This window comes from Enhydra lutris, unplaced genomic scaffold, assembly GCF_002288905.1.
Source record: "Enhydra lutris kenyoni isolate GAN:26980312 unplaced genomic scaffold, ASM228890v2 scaffoldscaffold2, whole genome shotgun sequence".
Lineage (NCBI taxonomy): Eukaryota > Metazoa > Chordata > Mammalia > Carnivora > Mustelidae > Enhydra > Enhydra lutris.
This window is the reverse complement of record NW_019154086.1, coordinates 61,434,127-61,454,421: the sequence shown is the minus strand read 5'-3', so window position 1 is coordinate 61,454,421 and position 20,295 is coordinate 61,434,127. Positions and strand designations below refer to the sequence as shown.

Below are 20,295 nucleotides of genomic sequence, written 5' to 3'. Positions count from 1 at the left end.
TACATCATTTAACAACATGCTTAATAACATGAGGGGAAAAAATGGAATTAAAGTCTGCAAGTTTCCTACAAAAGTTATGCAAACCCCTCCATGGTTCCTGTTTCTCCAGTTTCCCATCCTCTGCCTTTCCACCTCACCTTCTGGTCACCCCTATGTGCACATGAGTCCCCCCGGCCCCCCACACGTGCTTAAAGAAATTAGAAAATGCTACAATTATATGTTTCATTTAGCTACAAACACAGAATCATTTATAAATGTGAGGCTCCACTGTTACAAAAAATTAAAATAAGAACTAAAAGTTATAGCAATAAGGCCATCTTGTTAAAAGGTTTTATTCATTCAGACATTGATTTAAAAATGAAGTTTATGGTGTTGGTAAATACCTATTTTTTATTTTAAAAAATGGTAATATTACTGCTGGGTCATGTTAATGATTAAGTTATAGAGTTAATTTTGTTTGGTAGTACTCTGTTCTAGGTTGCCTGAATGAAAAATTCAGAATATATTACTACTATGATCAGTATTTTAAGGGGCAAAACCATACCAAAACTGTTCTGTGAAGTAATGAAAAATACTTACCCTTAAATAGTCTAAAAATATGCTTGTAAGTGTTAAAATTTACCTAGTAAGACCAGAAAAAAATGAAGTTCAAGGACAGACAATTCTCGTATTCTCGCAGGGTAAGACACAAATCAGTAGATCAGTGAGATATACACATATAATATATATCTATAAATATATTTATATAAATTTATATAAATATTTATAATAGATATTTATATATATTATATGTATATATTTACAATTTAGGAAAGGGAGTTGACTACATCTAAAATGATAAATTTAGAGTGTTTTTAGAGATGGATTATTATAAATATTAAGTGAACAGTGCTAAGTGAGAGTTGATAAGTAACTTTCTTCTTATACCCTAAATAATGGCCAGTTTTAAAATTATTATATAATATTTTGCTCATCACACTTAAAATGCATGTAGAAATTCTATGAAGAATTCAAACCTGAAAGATTAAAAAAATGACAATGAGGTTGCTAGAGGAAAGGTTAAAAGTGTCTAACTAATGTATATTCTCCTCAGTAAAGAAGGGTACTACTGTTGAGACCCTCTCAATGGCAGGCAAAGAATAAAGAATCTCAGCTTGTTATGGAAGTAAACTTCTTAATTACCTATGTTATACTATATTGGATTAGCTGACCCCGATGATAGCTAGATCAGATAATATCTTGTGTTTTACTGATCTTAGAGGAAAAAAAAAATCTATCTGATATATCTATTTTAATACAGATATATAATACATCTATATAGATATATATATATAAAGATATCTATATTAAAATAGACATAAGATAATATAGATATATTCCATTATATCTATTTTAATAAAATCTAAAATCTGATCTAGTTTTAAATAAGATTAAAATGTTAATCTGACCTATTTTAATGTAATCTATCACTAAAGTTCAAATTCAACTAATTAAATGCCTCTGAAGGGGTGTGTGTCTGTGTATGTGTGTGTGTAAATATTAACATCTGATTTGCGTTGGAGTTCAGAGGCTAAACTACTGATCACAATATTATAATTAGTTTTTTTTACTGGCTTTTAAAAAATAGATGGAAGGCATTATAAACAAAATGAATAAGCTGTATCAAAATTAATACATGTACAGAGTTGCTCACTCATAACCTCTATTTATAAAGTAAAACTTTACAGCGTATTTTCTTAAAAACAAAATCCTGTAATCACAGTGAATCAAAAGTTACAAAAATGATCCTTAGATGCATTACAAGTAAGGTATAAATAACAGGATAGCAAATGTATGATAAGTTAAAAAAAACAGAAATACAAACTTGTTACCAGTTTGCCATACAATTCTTACGTAACTATTTTTTGAAAGCTCATAACTTATAAAAAAATGCATTTTTTCTTCATATGTATGCTATCACTTTTTCATTCTTCTTTGCAATTATTAGAAAAGGTGTAACTTAAATTATTTTCTCTTTGCTAACTCTTGTGGGCTTTCTCCTGCTAGGTTTCTATCACAATCTGTGCTGTAGCAAATAAAGGAACATCCATCCCCGAGTTACTCAGTAAGGGCAAACGGCAAGAAAAGTGAGCATGATGATATGACAATGGAACAAAACAACACAGAAAAGAGAATAAAAAGATGAAGGGAATGGCACAGGACTAAAACAAATGAGAGATATTTACTAGGAAGGCTCCTATCAGATGGTAACTTTGTGGAGAAAAAAAGTCACTCTTATTCTAAAAGACAAAAGAGAATTTACTTATTTTTAAATTTTAAAAAAGAATAGCTTAAGTTAAACTAAATTCAGCTCTTAACATATAATTCTGGAATAGGGACTGAATATCAGTGTGACTAAAGGAAGAAAGACACAGAGAAAAAGCAGGGAAAGGGGTAAGAAAAGCGTAAGAAGAAAGAGAAAATCTGGTACTTGTAGTCAAACAAAAAGGAAAACTAGCAACTTGAGGGTTACACGAAGCAAGAGAAAGTCATTTATTTTAAAGAATTATCTTTTTGGGATGCCTGGGTGGCTCAGTTGGTTGGGTGGCTGCCTTCGGCTCAGGTCATGATCCCAGGGTCCCGGGATCGAGTCCCACATTGGGCTCCTTGCTTGGCAGGGAGCCTGCTTCTCCCTCTGCCTCTGCCTGCCACTCTGTCTGCCTGTGCTTGCTTGCTTTCTCTCCCTCTCTCTCTCTCTCTGATAAAAAAAAAAAAAAAAAAGAAAAAAAAAGTAAAGAATTATCTTTTTAATAAGTTTTTTCATCTATTTTAAACTACTTTTAAGTGCTTTTTTTTTCCCCTGTGAAAGATACAAACGCATGTTCTAATCTGATACTGGAATTTACTGGCTGTCATATATAGTTTAGTTCAAACCAGTTACTTTAAAATGAGTATTTGAAAAGAAGAATGATTAGAACTCAGGAGCACTCCGTTCTTCAGTCTTGAAATAAAAAAAAACAAACCAGCCAGATCATGAGCCTCACTATCTTTTCTCTCCATCACAAAGCAGTGTCTGTCTTTCACTTGGTGAATGATAAGCACCCTGACTCCCATTTCTCATACTCACAATCCTTCCCTGCTGCCGTCAATCAGGGCTTGAAATAAGGGCTTATTATGTGGGATGGTCTGTAAGATATTGCCGTCCCCTGTCACGTAGCCGATGGCCCACTGGCCCAATCTGGTGCAGCTTAACCGGAAAATGTAGCTGTAAAGCATGACAAAATGATGTTTAGTCACATTCAAAGTGTATGTTAACTACTACACATCTGTTGGACTTCTTTAAAGTCAAAGAATAAATGGAATCATTTGGAATAACCGAAATAAGGTTTTATCTTCTGATTTTTACACCATTGTCCTTCTCTGTTGTTCATTGATCTGTAAAAGCAGCACTGACAATAATTCCACTTAAACACCTCCAGCGCTATCGGACAAAGGAACTGAGGTGGATCCACTTCAACATCAAAGGTTCTACTGCCATCCCCACCAGCGGGTGCTCAGGATGAACCAGTGAGGACAGAAGTCGTTTTTTTGGAAAGCAAAGTAAAAAATTTAATTTGTTCACTTCAGAGAGAGGTTGAGTCAGTTTCTACCATGGAATTCAATATATCACTTTGTAATTTAAAATTATGCATTTTAAGTTAATGACTTGTTTAAAAATATTTTTTGGTCTTTGGAATGTTCCAGCCGTTCACCTCACCTTTAAATGAAAGATCAAAAGAGATGAGCTATATTAATGAGAAGACAAACTAGATTAAGCTCATGGCTGCCCTCCAACCCTGTCTAGTTCAATGTCTTGCAACAGGAAGTTAAAATAGTTTTAAAATAGAAATCAAATTAAAGACAATGAAAAGGAGACTCTGACTTGGTTTTAAATTCATTGTTATTTATTTATTAATATAGCTATCGGCTTATTTCATTTGAGATCACTTATCTTTATTTAAGTGTATTGCACTCAATCTTGCCATCATGATAACCATATCTGGGTTTTATAAACCCTCGAGCAGCTCAAAAGTAGGTAACAATTTGTTGGCTATATTTGAATACCCTGATTGTTCTACATACATGACAGAAACTTTTATCTTCTAGTGTACATTAGTTACTGATGAACCAAGTACTATAAAAATAACTTTGCAGGATAAATTAACATAAATAATAGCTGTACAGTCATTCAGTTTAATTAACTTGTGTATCTGGTACTGCAAGTTGATTTCATCTTTGAAGAAAACGGGGTTCCGAAGGAAAGGAGGAAGTTGTGATTTCTAAATAGTAAGAACTTCACATTTGTTTTAGAACCTTTGGAAAGAACTCCTCAAGAAAAGTCCAAAAATGTATTCTTCCACAGAGCCTGAAATAGGTTATCAGCCTGCCAATTACTGGAACCCTTAATCAGAATCACAGATGAAATAATTCCACACAGACTTCTAGTTCTCAACTGGATCCCCCCAAAAAGCAAAACCTGAGAAACTCAAATGTCCTTGCAATAGGTCTTACTATTTTCTGTACCATGAAGCCAAAGAAGAAGAAACACTTTCCAAGAGGAAGAAACCGTTAAACAGGTATTCTGCAAAACAAGTATTTATCAAAATCATTTGATCTATTCACCGAGTTTTCCTAAACTTTGCATTTTAAATACCACATTACACTTTAAATGATTTACCACAGACTGACCATTTCATCTTTGCCAAAAACTTAGTAGAATAAACTGTTACAGGCCAAATTGGGAAGAAAAGGCAGACATCCTTTTGAGGGCACTGTCCTTTTATTAAAGGAACTAGTCCCATAGTGATGAGTCCTGGCTTTTGCTCCCAACAGTGTTCTCTCCCAACATTATTTATCTCCATAATCTTGAACAAGAAAACACAAAAGTGACTCAGTTTCTTAATTTCACAAATAATTTCTGCATTAAATTTGTATGATTGTGTAATTCCAAACATAGCACATCATTCAAATCAGACTCCAAAAACAAGAAGATACTTTGATCCCAATCTACAGAGCAGAAGTTATGGAAAAATCTGGTTATGCAAGATCCCTGACCTAAACAGAATGACTCCTCTAAGCCACTGTCAGCATCTCAATGAGAACCAACTGTCCTTAATCTAAACAGAAGTCTTCAATAGGAGCCAAACTGTTCTCTGAACCCACTACCTTCTTTTTATATTATCATATACATTCTTAAAAATAAAAAAGATGGAAATTTTTATCATGGCAGAGAAAAAGGAATCGACAGTATTGGCTTGTACTAGAAACTACTTTGTTACAGGACAAACACCATTTGCACAACAAATTAGATTAAAATGACATTAGCAGAAAAACATAGCCCTAAAAAAACAACCAAATGCATTCCTATAATGAAGTGCTCCTATATGGAAATCAGAGTACTCGTGGATGTTGGGATGGCATCTCCTACTAAAATATCACTGTATGAGGAGGACAGGTGTCCACCGTCACTGCTGCCATACCCAGCACACTGCTTGCCACAGCACAAATGCCTACTATGTAATGCATTTCTAAATGGCACATGGGGAAAATGCATGAATGAGGAAAGAAACGGATTTTCTGATCCCAGATCTGTCATTGATAAGGTATGATATCTCAGCCAAAGCCACATGGTCTGACCAAACAGCCGATCTCTGAGTTTCACCTAGTTTCATCACCTGGGAACTAAAACATAAATTCTGAAGCTACAAAGAATGACAAGGTACTGCAGAAGAAATTTTTTTTTTTTTTTTTATTTCAGAAGAAATTCTTAAGGACAAGAAATTGGTTGGATTCTAACAATGGGCTTATATATGTTTATATACTTATGTGTGCTCAACATACACATATATGTATACTTATATGTACTTATATTTGTTTATATTGTATGTAATTATAAGTGTTTATCATAGAACCAAACTGAAGATCTTGAAAAACATCCTAAAATACTGAACATGAAACTGATTTATTTTGTCTTCAGCAAAATATTCAAGTATTCCAATATACACATAAAATTTTATACACAAACACAGGTGTCATGAAACAGACAATACCCGCTACCAATTTGAAAATCAGAGCTCTGAGACTTAAGGAATTTTTAAGTTTATCAAATTACATGGGACCATATCCTCCTTCACTACATGAACACAGAGTTTCAGTATAAGCATAATGAATGGATTAAAAGGATTCAATTAAGAATGTGGTCTATTAGCATTTTCTTCCCTCTGCCCCCATGGGTGTTACTGATTTACTTAAAAATGAACAAGAGAGGACTTTTCCTCATTAGATATACCACATAATATTGCTGCTGAACAGTCTTACCTTCCAGGTTTGGTGCTGTACTTCTGCAGTCGTGCTTTAACTTCATCATATGTGAGAAATGCCATGTAACCCGGATGTGTGACAGCTAAGAAATTCCAATTCCGTAAAATAGAGCCCCAAGGCTAAAAATATGAATAAATGAAAAGATATTATCTAGATAACATCAACCACCAATTATACCCCAACATATCATTTAATATAGTTACTGAAATCTCCTAGATATTTTTTAAGTGAATCTGAGCTTCGGTAGCTAAGGTCAACCTTTACCATCTAACAGCAAACATGCAATACCTTGCTCTCTTTTTAGAGAAATATTAGGCAGAAAACAGGACAGAATACAGAGAACAAAAAGAAAAACTACATACTTTCATCACAAACTCTATTCCCAACACAGCATTTGTGGTAATTCTGAAACATAAAACATCACTTTTCTGTTCAAAACCCTCTAACTTTGAGTAAAAGCCAAAGTCCTTACAAGTGGTCTAAAAGGACTTTACAGGATTGATGCCCAGTTCCCTTTCCTCCCCATCTGTTGTGACTTCTCTACTTTCTGCCTCTTCTCCAGGCACCCTGGCTTCTTTGTAGTGGGCTTGAAAACAAAGGTACTCCCCTGCCCCAGAGTCTTTATATTTGCTGATGCCTCTACCAGAATTCTTCCTCCAATGACCTAAGTGATTGCTCTCCAGTGTTGCTTCCTCAATGAAGCCTTCTCAGACCACTCTATTGAAAACTGTTAGCTCTCATCACATTTCTTATCTCCCGTGGTCTGTTTTGTTCACCTCTGTACCTTTAAGGTATCTAAGTTTATAGAACAAGAAGTTATACCAGGAATGTAAGTGATTTGGCACTGGTCACACATTAACCAGAAGCTACATGAGAATAAGGAACGTGCCTGTCTTGCTCACCAAAGGGATACCAGCACTGATGCAGTCTCAGAATACAGTGATCAGGGAGGTGTAATTGTTGAAAAGCTCCTCTAACTAGTAACTTGTTTAAAAGGCCTTGGGTCCCAACCTACCATTCTTTCCATGGTAACATACTACTGGGCTCACATTTGGTTAACTCTTGCACAATTACAGAAGGTTTATGATTTAGTAGTGAGTACGTTAAAGATCTTACACAGAAATACACAAATGAACACACACAGAGTTTGTACCATTCTTTCAGGTGCTCAGTTACCCCTCCAGTTACCAGGGCAAGAAAAAAAAAGGCAGTCAGTGATAGACAGTTTTGCTTGAGGATGTGCATAAATCATCTCGAACATAAGGCTGAAGCTACATTTATTCCAAGGACTTGGCAGCATACTCTTATCTGATGTGCCAGATTATTAACTCATATCTTCTATAGAAAAGAAGAAAAAAGGTATTTGATGTTGCCAAGTGAGCGTTACTGAAGTGGTTATCCTAGATATGATCATTGGTAGAGGGCTCTTGCTTTTGTTTGCTTTGAGACTTGTTCCTCATTGTTAAGCAAGTTTCAGATTCACAAGGCAGAATTCTTCAAGGATTATATCTCTTGAGATGAGGATAACAGGGAAAGAAAGATTTAGTAATGAAGAGTTCTTTAACCTTTTCTGACATAACAAGAAAAACCTTCAGGGTATTCCCCCGGCATGCTAAAATATCTAATTGGGCAAAAAGGAGCTCTGGAGGACACTATTACGAGAGGTTGTGTCCAAGTATTTGGTGGTGGTGGTGGGGGGAACGTGTTTCTAATTTTCATCTAAAATCATGACTAAAAATTACATAAACAATACTTGGAATATATTTATTATATTATATATATATATTATTTTTATCTTATTTTTTTTTTTTTTTTTTTTTTAATGAGAAATAACTGCTAGTAGAGGCGATGGGTTTTGTTTTGTTTTGTTTTGTTCTACTTCCCCATCTACAAAGAACAAGGATGGAGAGAATATAAAATATTTGGGTCACTTCCATAAAGTCTACAAAAACTAATGGAAGAGTTGTTTAAAAACATGCTGAACTTCACAGAGAACCAATGTGAAGATCGGAATACAACTGAAAAAAAAAAAAAAGAAACTGTAGTTCTGAGCCAACTGCTACAGTATTAAGCAACCATTTCTTGGTACATAATCCAGAGGGCTAGCTTCTAACTACAAAAATACTTGTGTAATAGAAAGAGTCTGTGTCCTGTTTTTCTAGTGAATGCAACCCACATTCAGAAACACATGGTAGTTACGTGTTGTTGTTGGTTTTTTTTTTTTTTTTTTTTTTTTAGTTTTGTTTTGCTTAAAGAATTTTGCCAACTAATGGCTTGAAGAAGGCAAAATAAAATGCTTTGGAGAATAAGAATATTTTTGCGATTTGTTTTTAGATTAAAGGAAATGTTTTCACACCCACTAACACAAAATTATTTAGAGATTCTTAAATGACTACAGAAATTGAGTGAATTGAGGAAGCTATTCCATTCTTCCAAAATACTACTATTTTCAAGAATAGCCCTTTACTGACTTATAACTTCTGTTAAAAGAGGGGTCTGAAAAAAAAAATGAGGGGTCTGGACTGATCTGTCCAGATCCACTCTCTTATTCCTCGCTGTAACAGGTGACTTTACTCTTCTTTTTTTGCTCCCTATTCCATAGTCACAAATAGATTCCCCCAAATCATATATTCCTTATGCCACCACCCCTCAGATCTCTTGCCCCATTTCTCAGTAACCCAATCTTCTCTAGTAGTGGGGAAATGGAAGGAGAAGGGGAGCAACAGCCCCAGGGAGAGGGAAGAGAGAAGCAAAATCCCCCTATTTCCGTTCCAGGATTTTAGCACCTGCCAATCCCAGCATCTCTGAACTACCTGGAGAGGAGAAAGAGAAGATTAAAGGCAGAAGAAAGAGGAAATGAGGGAGGTAGCCATTGCAAGACTGTTCCAATGACTTCCCAGCATTTGTTCAAGTTCTGGCAGAATGTGAGGATAAGGGAAGCAAGGAAAAGAACGTAACTAGTAACCAGCTTTACGGTCTTTTCTTCCCTTCTTTCATTTCCCAGACAATTCTCAACTTCATCTCCTAGTCCCCAGTGATGAGTTCTTCCAACCCTTCTGCTATGTGAGATTCCAATCTTGAGCATGTACCTCACCCACTTTCAGAGCCCATTCTGCTAAATACCCCACTACCACCAACTTAGAGGTGTTAGAATTCACTGCTAATGAACCATCACCACTGTGACAGCAGAGGAATATATGTTCATCCAGTTACAGTACTCATAAAATATTTTTCATACAGGATGCATAATTATAACTTAAGAAAACCTACTACTCAATTTTTAAAGTTGTATAAAAATAAAATATCAGTAAAAGTTAATACATTTACTTTTCTATGCATGAAACTAATTTTAAGGTACGTGTATGATTAGTTAAAGCATCTGAATAATGAAACCAAAAGAAGTGAAGAATCACAGAGGTGTAACGGAGCTAATGAGAGTTCTTCATTTACTTCCACAATTATATCCTTTAAAAGAGACAGGAAAAAAAATGAAAAAAATAAAAGAGACTAGGCATGTTTGGTCCACAGGTATTTTTTGGTTTTGTTATTCTCAAACTCAATACCCAAAAAACAAATAATCAAGTCAAAAAATGGGCAGAAGACATGAACAGATACTTCCCCAAAGAAGACATATGAATGGCTCACAGACACATGAAAAAATGTTCATCATCATTAGCCATCAGGGAAATTCAAATCAAAACCACACTGTGATACCACCTTACTCTGGTTAGAATAGGAAAAATTGACAAGGCAAGAAACAAATGTTGGAGGCGTGGAGAAAGGGAAACCCTCTCACACCATTGGTGTGAATGCAAGCTGGTGCAGCCACTTTGGAAAACTGTGTGGAGGTTCCTCAAAAAGTTAAAAATAGAGCTACCCTCTACCCTACTATAGAGTAGTACAGCAATTGTACTACTGGCTGTTTACCCCAAAGATACAGATGTAGTGAAGAGAAGGGCCACATGCACCCCAATGTTCATAGCAGCAGTGTCCACAATAGCCAAACTGTGGAAAGAGCCAAGATGCCCTTCAACAGACAAATGGATAAAGATGTGGTCCATAAATACAATGGAATATTACTCAGCCATCAGAAAGGATGAATACCCAACTTTTATATCAACATGGAAGGGACTGGAGGAAATTATGCTAAGTGAAATAAGTCAAGCACAGAAAGACAATTATCATATGGTTTCACTTATTTGTGGTAAATAAGGAATAGCATGGAGGACATGATGAGAAGGAAGAGAAAAATGAAGGGGGGGGAATCAGAAGGGGAGATGAACCATGAGAGAACTATGGACTCTGGGAATCAAACTGAGGGTTTCAGAGGGGAGGCGGATAGGAGGATGGGTGATAAAATGATGATTTAAATATCTGGTAATGGGTATTAAGGAGAGCATGTATTGCAAGGAGCACTGGGTGTTACACACACAAAATGAATCACAGAACACCACAACAAAAACTAATAATGTACTGTACGGGGACTCACATAACATAACAAAAAATAAATAAAAAAATTTTTTCATGGTAACTCTACTTAAAATGATTCTTTTCCTCTCATCTCAGGAAACATAAATAAGACACACATAACTTAAGAGTATTAAGATTACCTGCACTGTTTTTAAATGAAACAGCTTATAAGAAAATATGTGCACATATTAAATAACAGTTGGGATAAGTGTTTAACCAACATTAAGGTGCCCGCATAACTTTCACATATAACCGAGGCATTCTAGCATTTAAAAAGTCATCCAGGCTCCCCATAAAAAACACACTCTTCCTAGAATGAACAGTTAGGTTTAAGGCAGGAAAATAATTTTTTTCTCTTCTTTCACAAGGGAAAGAAACAAAACTTCTACTACTTTAAATGTCTTTGTGTTATGTGAAATGAACTATTTGTAAAATTATCAAAAACCTTTACAGAAAGGAGAGGTTCTATTATAAAATGGTATTATAAAATACTATAAAAATAGTATCGGCTAACATAATCTTTTTACAAAATGTATCATTAAAATCATTGAGAAGAGTAAGCTAATGGCGTACACCGGCATACCTCATTTTATTGTGCTTTGCTTTACTGCACTTCACAGATACTTTATTGTTGTTGTTTTTGTTTTTTTCAAACTGAAGGTCTATGGTAACCCTACACTGAGCAATTCTATCATGCACCATTTTCCAATAGCATTTGTTCACTCCAAGTCTCTGACATTATTTTGGTAAATTTTTTTTAAAGATTCATTTATTTCTTTGAGAGAGAGAGAGAGCAAGCAGGGGGAGGAGCAGCGGGATAGGGAGAGAGAATCTCAAGCGGACTCCCCACTGAGCACTGAGCCCAGACACAGGGCTTGATATCAGGACCCTGAGATCATGACCTGAGCCAAAGTCAAGAGTCAGACACTTAACTGACTGAGCCACCCCTGCATGCCATATTTGGTGATTCTTAAAATATCTCAGATATTTAAATCATCATTATATCTGTTATAGTAATCTGTGATCTTTAATGTTGCTACTATAAATTTTCAGGGGTATCACAAACTGAACCCACATAAGATGTTAAAGGTAACCCATAAATGTGTGTTCTGACTGCTCCACTGACCAGCCATTCCCCCATCTCTCTCCTTTTCTTCGGGCTCTCTATTCCCTGAAACACAACAATATTGAAATTAGGCCTATTAATAACCCTACGATGTCCTCTACATGCTCAAGTGAAAGAAAGTCCTCACACTTAGCTTCCTTTAAATCAAAGACTAGAAATGATTCAGCTGAACGAGGAAGGCAAGCTGAAAGACAACACAGACGGAGAGCTAGGCTTCCTGCACCAAATAGCCAAATTGTGAAAGCAAAGGAGAAGTTCTTGAAGGAAATGAAAAGTGTTAGGCCAAGGAGCACACAAATGATAAGAAAGCAAAACAGCCTTATTGCTGATACAAAGAAAGTTTCACTGGTCTGGAGAGCAGACCAGACCAGCCATAACCTTCTCTTAAATGAAAGCCTAATCTAGAGCAATGCCCTAACTCCTTAATTCTAGGAAGGCTGAGAAAGTCAGGTAACTGCAGAAGAAAAGTATGAAGCCAGCAGAGGTTGGCTCATGAGGTTTAAGGAAAGAAGCCATCTTCGTAACATAAAAGCGCCAGGTGAAGCAGCAGGTGCTGATTGATGTAGAACTGCAGCAAGTTATCCAGAAGATCTGGCTATAACCACTAATGAAGGTGGCTACCTTAAACAAGAGGTTTTCAGTGGAGATTAAATGGCCTTCTGTTGGAAGAAGATGACACCCAGGACTTTCATAGCTAGGGAAGAGAAGTCAGTTCCTGGCTTCAAAGCTTCAAAGGACAGGTTGACTCTCTTGTTAGGGGCTAATGCAGCTGGTGACTTAAGTTGAAGTCCATGCTCATTTACCATTCTGAAAATTCTAGGGCCCAAGATTTATGCTATATCTACTCTGCCTGTGCTCTAGAAATGGAACTACAGAGCCTGGATGACAACACGCCTGTTTACAAACTGGTTTACTGAAGAGTTTCAGCCTAATTTTTAGACATACTTCTCCAGGCAAAAGCTCCCTTTCAAAAATATCAATGCTTGTTGTTGATGCACAGTCATCCAAGGGCTCTGATGGAGATGTACAATGAGATTAATTATTTTCATTCCTGTCAACACAACAGCCCATGGATCAAGGAATAATTTCACCTTTCAAATCTTTTTATTTTTTTTTAAAGATTTTTTTATTTGAAAGAGAGAGAAAGAGCATGAGAGGAGTAGAGGGAGAGAGGCCTTGAAGCCGACTCCCCACTGAGTGTGGAGCCTGAGGCAGAGCTCCAACTCATGACCCATGAGATCATGACCTGGACCGAAAGTAAGAGCTTAATGCTCAACCACTGGGCCACCCAGGCGCCCTCAAGTCTTATTACTAAAAAGATACATTTTGTAAGGCTATAGCTTCCTTAGATAGTGATTCCTCTGATGGATCTGGGCAAAGTTAACTCAAAACTTTCTGGAAAGGATTCACTACTCTAGATCCCATTAAGAATATTTGTGATTCATGGAAAGAGGTCAAAATACCAATATTCACAGGAGTTTGAAAGAGGTTGATTCCAGCTCTCATGGATGACTTTGAGGGGTTTAAGGCTTCTGTGGAGGAAGTAACTGTAGATGTGGTGGAAACAGCAAGAACACTAGAATTAGAAGCGGAGCCGGAAGATGGAACTGAATTACGGCAATCTCATGATAACAACCTTAACGGCTGAGGAGTTGCTCCTTAGGAATGGGTGAAGAAAACAGTTTCTGGACAGAGAATCTACCCCTGGTGAAGATGCTGTGAAAACTGCTGAAATGACAATAAAAAATTTAGAATATTAGCTGATAAAGCAGCAGCAGGGTTTGAGAGGATTGACTCCAATACTGAAAGTACTACTGTGGGTCAAATGCTTTCAAACAGTATCATGTGCTACAGAAAAACTGTTAGTGAAAGAAGATCAATCAGCGCAGCAAACTTCATTGTTGTCTTATTTTAAGAAATGGCTGCAACCACTCCAGCCTTCACCACCCTGATCAGTTAGCAGTCAGCAACACTGAGGCAGACTCTCCACCAGCAAAAAGATTACAACTCATTGAAAGCTCGGGTGATGGTCAGCTTTTTTTTTTTTTTATCAATGAAGTATTTTTATATTAAGGTGTATACATTGCTTTTTTAGGACATGATGCTATTACACATGTAATAGGCTATAGTATAGTGTAAATATAACTTTTAGATGCACTAGAAAACCAAAAGAAAAAAAATTCTGACTTGCTTTATTGTGATATTCACTTTATTGCACTGGTCTGGAACTGAATGACCCTGCAGCATCTCCTAGATGTGCCTATATATACCAAGGGAATAATCATGAAACTAGTGTAAACTGAAAAAAAGCAAAAAGCACAATTTCTGCAATCATTAATCTAGTTTCTTATCCTATACACCCAGGTAGAATTATGATCTTAAAGTTGTAATAAAATAAAATGTATTCTATAAGTATGGTTGACAAGAGTTAATTTGCCTTCTGTTAACAGGTCCTTTCATAAATTAAAAGTTAATCCCACACAATTTGATTTTCTTACATAAATCAGTCACCAGATCCTTGCAAACTCATGCCAAGGAGCATCATAAATCAGAGAAGGGAAATTCTTATAACATGGGAAACATGAAAACCAATATTATACTCCAAAATTTGTTGAAAGCATGTTTCAAACAGAATAAATCTTACTACAGACTAAAATAATAAAAAAAATTGCATCAGAATACAAGCAGGTCTGTTTTCTGATCAATTTACCCCACTTACTATAGAATTTATATTACTACAATCATAAAGATTTTAAGTGGAATTCTTTCATTGTGTGACTACTTGAATTGAATGTCATAGATGATATACAATTTAGTGGCAGGGTCAAATTCAAGACACAAATTTCAAGTCTTCATATCTAATTCCATGAAGAGCTACAAAAGAATAAAATGATAGCATCCAGCTTTCACCATTCAATGACACTTGCTTCTGAAAAGCTTTGTGAAGAAATTTATAAAGGACAGATTAAAAAATAAAAACAACAGGACTAGAAGGTTAATGTCACAGTCATACATATTAGTGAAGAAACAAGAAAAGAAAAACAAAAACAAAACCTAAATTTTTCAAAAGAGGAATTTGTTAAATCAATGACATACTATTTTGATGGACTATTAGGTAGCAAATGAAAATTAATAATTTTATTAATGAAAAAGATTTACTGACATGAAAAAATGTTTATAACATATGATTGAATGAGCAATATAAGTTGTAAAACAATACACACCATTGGAATCTCCTATAGAGAACCTGATAAATTTACTCTTTATTGCCAAGTTTACTATTTCCTTTTTCACCAAATGAATGCAGGAGACAAAGGGTTCGAGAAGTTGGGATACAACCTCAGCAAACACCCACCTGTAAAATTTGCATTCTGTTAGCCACTGGGCTAAAAAGACAAATTCAAATGAAAAACTAAATAGGAAATTCAGAAACCAAGCTCTTCTGCCTGAATCTTCTCAAAGCTCACAAGCAATCACCAGCCTCATACCACTTGGTCCTTCGAACTTAAGCCCTCAACATACAGCACTGACCAAAAACTTACACCAGCGACTTCAAAATTAGAGACTACTGAAAATGAGATGATTTCTCATATGTTTGTGCCTGTGAGAGAGCTGTACATACACACGTACACACAAATGAACCCATGCACCTCCCATGCACACACAGGGAGGGAGATCAGGAGGGAGGAAAGGATGAAGCACGTAGGAAGCTTACCTGAAAAAGCCTGGTAAAAATATCAAATTCAAAAACTGAAATGTAATCATTACAAGTTAAATCAATTGTTGATTTCAGAGCCATTGCTTCCAGGCCAGAGCTAATCTGATGAACCTCATGAAGGCACTGTCTGAATACTTTCCATGGTACAATAGTTCTGTGCAAGGAAAAGAAAAATAAAAAAATAAAAAAATAAAGGAATTGAATCAAGTGTCATTTAAGACTAGCTTCCACTGAAACAGCACAGTTCAATCATAACATTAATATAATCAATTGCATTTGTACTAAAAGACAAATAGTTGACAAAAAAGACTAATAGGTGTTCATAATTTAGAACACCGGTAATGGGTTTTGCTAACTGGCTTATTTTCCATTTGCTAAGAATGGGACAAAAATCTAAGTCAATTTCTCTCTCAAACAATCCTTGGCTATCAAGATATTTCCAAAAATACATCCAAAAGAAAGGATGAGGTCAAAGTTCTATGTGTCTGACCCCTTGTGTACATAAGATCATTTGCCTTTGAATCAAGTTAAAATTTCCCCCTCTTTATTTCCTTGAAATAACTCTAAGACTACGGGTGCACACAATAATAGGAATTCTTTATTCATGGCACAAAAGAGTAATCCACCATTTTGAGAAAGCTCAGGTGGAAAGTCAGGAAGGCATTTTAGCCATTACCCCCTTTGTATTCTGCAGAAAAAGAGTGCATTATCTAACTTTTTGTATTAATACAAAGGGAAATTTTAAATTGTTTAACCGACAACACTGGCTAGCATATAGAAACATATTTATTCAAAACTTTTTATTTTTCTTAAATATCATGCAGCAAAATTTTAATTAAGTAACACATTTACATAGTTTAAAAATTTAGAAGAGGAAAAAAAATGATATCCAAGGAAGTCTCCCAGTCTGTCCTCCACCTGACCAGTTTCTGACACTCACCACCTCCTAACCCACCATGAAAATAAGTAATACTCATTATTCCTCCCTTAGTTCATTTTCCTCCTTTTAGAATGTTAAATGCCTACTCCTGAATAGGTGAAAGAAAGAAATCATTCACGTTTTTAAAATTTTAAGCTGCTGTTTTCACAATAGGACATCATAAGAGCTATACATACCCTCTTATAAGATTATAAATATTTAAGCCTTAGGTTTTTCTTTATTAGTATCTCTTAAGAAGTAAAAGACTCGGGCAGAATGGAGTACATTGGCCCTATGCTATACTAATCCTCCCAGTGAAGCATTGCCATAAGTGTACAATTACATATTCATTCAGTAATTATCTACTGCAGTGGCTGTCAAACTTGAGCATTCATAGGGATCACTGAAGGGCTTGTTAAGACAGAAATTGCTGGTCCGCAACCCAGGATATTCTAACTCACTATGACTGAGGTGGGGCTGGAGAACTTAAAGTTCTAACAAATTCCCAAGTGATGCTGACGCTGCTGGCTGATCTGGGGGCAACACTTTGAGAGTCACTGATCTCATAATTGCTAAGGCACTGTGGATAAATACAATTATGAAAATACACGATACCATCTGTCCCTGAAAAAGATACACACGGGGTAGAAATAAGACGTGTAATACTTAAAAAAAAAAAAATACCTGGGGGGGGGGGGGGGGGATATACAAGGAAGTACTGGAGGAATTCAGAGAAGGAGTGATCTACGGCAAGACAAATAAATGAATGGTGGGGCAGGCTGACGATACTATGCTATTTTATAAGAAAGTTTAGGTTTGATATACCACCAAAAAAAAGAAAAATATGAGGCTGAATACATCAAAAGGCTTTCCTCTATGTATGAAAAAAACAGGAAACCACAGAGAACCGAAGAGACACACCACATCAGACGCCGTTTAGAAGAAACACACGTCAGGCTCTGATTAAGGTTAACAAAATGCTGCTGTTTTAAGAAAACAAGGAAAACTTCTTATGATAATGTTAGAAGGCTATTGATTTATGGCAAAGTGAAAATATGCAATTGTGTCCAGTTTCATTACAGTTACCGCGAAAGTAATGCTTAAGCAGCACATTTTTCTTTTCCAAATTAAGGTTCAAATATTCAATGCATAAAAGGGACATAAACCATAATATTCAAATTTTTAAAAAATTATACAAAAACTACTGATTTAAGAATTTTATGTTTTACTTTTGTATGCACATGTTAAGAGAAACTTGTCTTGCATATGAAAAATAAAAAGTAAATCAACTGGCTAGACACCTTTGATATGTTATCATAAAAAAGTTATCTTCATCCCAATATTTAAGGCGCTTGCAGATCATAACTCTTTTCAATACGCAATGATTTCCCAGAACAAATTCTTAAAAAAATGTATGAACTTCTAAAATTGTAGTCTCACATACCACTTTGGAACAATAATTTACAAAGGAATAAGCCACATTTCCCTGGTACTTGTGTAAATGACACTTGTTCACAGTTCACTTGTGATAAAGGTCCAAACAAGCTTAATTAAGGGTTTTAACAGGGATTAAGAAGAAAGGGCATTATCTGGTTAACTAACTACATATAAAATTTGTACAACAGATACTTTTTCTTTATCAGCTGAGCCACCCACCATAGAAAATGGTGGGAAGGAAGAGGGTTTCATGAGTGAAGAACAGAAATGGCGTGCAATGACTTCTTAAAAAAAAAAAAAAAAAAAAAAAGTTCTAAGACTGTTGGACTAAGGAGCTAAACTTTCCAAAGAGGATTTCAAGATTTCAGGTTTCTACCTTCTTTCCTGATGTGTGTGTGGGGCGGGGGGGGAGGTGAAGGAGAGGATAGCTTTTCACACCTTTAATTAAGCTATAGCAACAACAGAGAGTAGTAGTTTCTATTCTCTTTCCCTAGAGATGAAGTCAGAGAAAATATTAATGAAAATTGTTTCACAAATACATACAAACTTCATTGTGCTGGCAGAGATCTGGGAATAGAAATGAGGAAGGAAAAGAAAAGGAATAGAACATAAAAGCTTCAAGCTCTCACCAATCCAAAAACACTTTAATCGGTCCTTTTTGCCACTTAGAATTATAAATCACTTTAATTACAAGTTGAATTAACTTTAAAATCTACTAAAAGTACAAGTAGTTGTTAATTCACAAAGAATGGAATACAAGGCCAATGGTTAGCTAGACACTTAAAATAGTAATGATTTCAGGATTTTTGAACTTCCAGTAGGAATAAGAGCTGCCATTTATTGATGTCATTTTTATTGATTGATTGATTGGTTGATTATCTACTCTTTCCGCCAATCACCAAATGCTATTATAATATCTATTACTGGAGTTTGTCACAATAATAGCATGAGGCAGATAATATATTTATTTTCACGATACAGATGGGAAAACTGAAGGCTAAGGAGGTTAAATAATTTGCCAAAGAAAGACTATATATGTTCAGGCATTTTGGTAAGTTCAGAATAGAAATATAAATAAAGTCACAATCTAATTAAGTGTAAAGACTTGTAAATAAGTCGTGTTGTGCCATGTGCAAAAGTTATTATAGAAAAAGATGGATGTGTTAGAAACCCCATGAGATGTAGCTCCTTAAGAACAGGAATTGTATCTTATTCACCTTTACCCAAAACAAACAAGGTGTGCAACTAAGATTTGTATAACTAAATTAAACTGTGTCTAGGGAAAGCAAGGGAGTGTTACATGGAGGAGGAGCCCAGTATTTGTGCTCCACCTGCTATCTCTACTACACAGAAATCTTTTGAGGACTGAAAAAGATTAACAGTCTGTTCATATCATGTCAGGAGAGATAAGAACTTAATACATTATTTTATTGTTAGATGAGAAGTCTTGGTCTGTTTACCAAGAAAATAAGAGTAACTTTATTTATTGTCTTGAAAACAGAGTGAGTGTCCTTTCAGATAAAAATAGATACACGGAAACAAAACTGAAAAGGTGTCAGTAGGTCAGCAACTGACATGTCACTCAAATCTTCCAGGCTTTTCTCCTCTTCCACAGAAGTAGAAGAGTGTATTGGGTATTCCAATTTGAAAAATCTTGCAGTTTAAAAAAATAAAATAAAATAAAATAAAAGGAATGGAAGACAAAAATTGTTAGGAGATTGTCACCAAAAAAAAAAAAAAAAAAAAAAAAATCTCAACAAAGGCTAGTGTTTGAAAAGTCATATACTTCTGGTGTGAATGAGAATTTATACAGAATTTCTAACAGGCAATTTGGCAGCAAGTTTCAAAAGCCTATATTTTTTGACCCTGAAAGCCTACTTCTAGGAATTTTACCTCACAAAATTATGTCAAAAATAAATAAACAAACACACAGCACCACATATATCCATCCATAAGTCTCTTCAATACAGTGTTGTTCATAACAGTAAAAAATTAAAAACAAATATGCTCAATGGTAATCATAAGACATATTATATTCAAAGATTATAATATTTTAACAGCAATTCACAGTTGTACAAAAGAATATTGTCATGGAAAAATGTCCATGACATACTTAAATGGGAATAGCATTTTTGAAATTGTATGTCCTTTATAATCCAATGCTAAAAACTATCTAAAATGTCTGGAGAGATCAATACACAGTTTAACTGATAAGAACTGATCATGGTGGGAGTTCAAGTGATTATTTTATTTTTCTCTATAGCCAGAAGTTTATTAGAAATAAAG

At 35.3% G+C, this 20,295-nt stretch overlaps 1 protein-coding gene across 4 annotated transcripts in view; it reads right to left on the bottom strand.

Moving 5' to 3' along the window:
- Positions 1–20,295, bottom strand: part of LOC111149136 (Cbl proto-oncogene B) — a 216,429-nt gene that overhangs the window by 91,172 nt on the left and 104,962 nt on the right. For all 4 annotated transcript variants that reach the window (XM_022506080.1, XM_022506103.1, XM_022506087.1 and 1 more), the window contains 3 exons: positions 15,651–15,807; positions 6,337–6,458; positions 3,107–3,244 (listed from right to left, as the gene is read on the bottom strand). In XM_022506080.1, the coding sequence (XP_022361788.1) occupies positions 3,107–3,244; positions 6,337–6,458; positions 15,651–15,807 (417 nt within the window). The remainder of the gene's footprint in view (positions 1–3,106; positions 3,245–6,336; positions 6,459–15,650; positions 15,808–20,295) is intronic.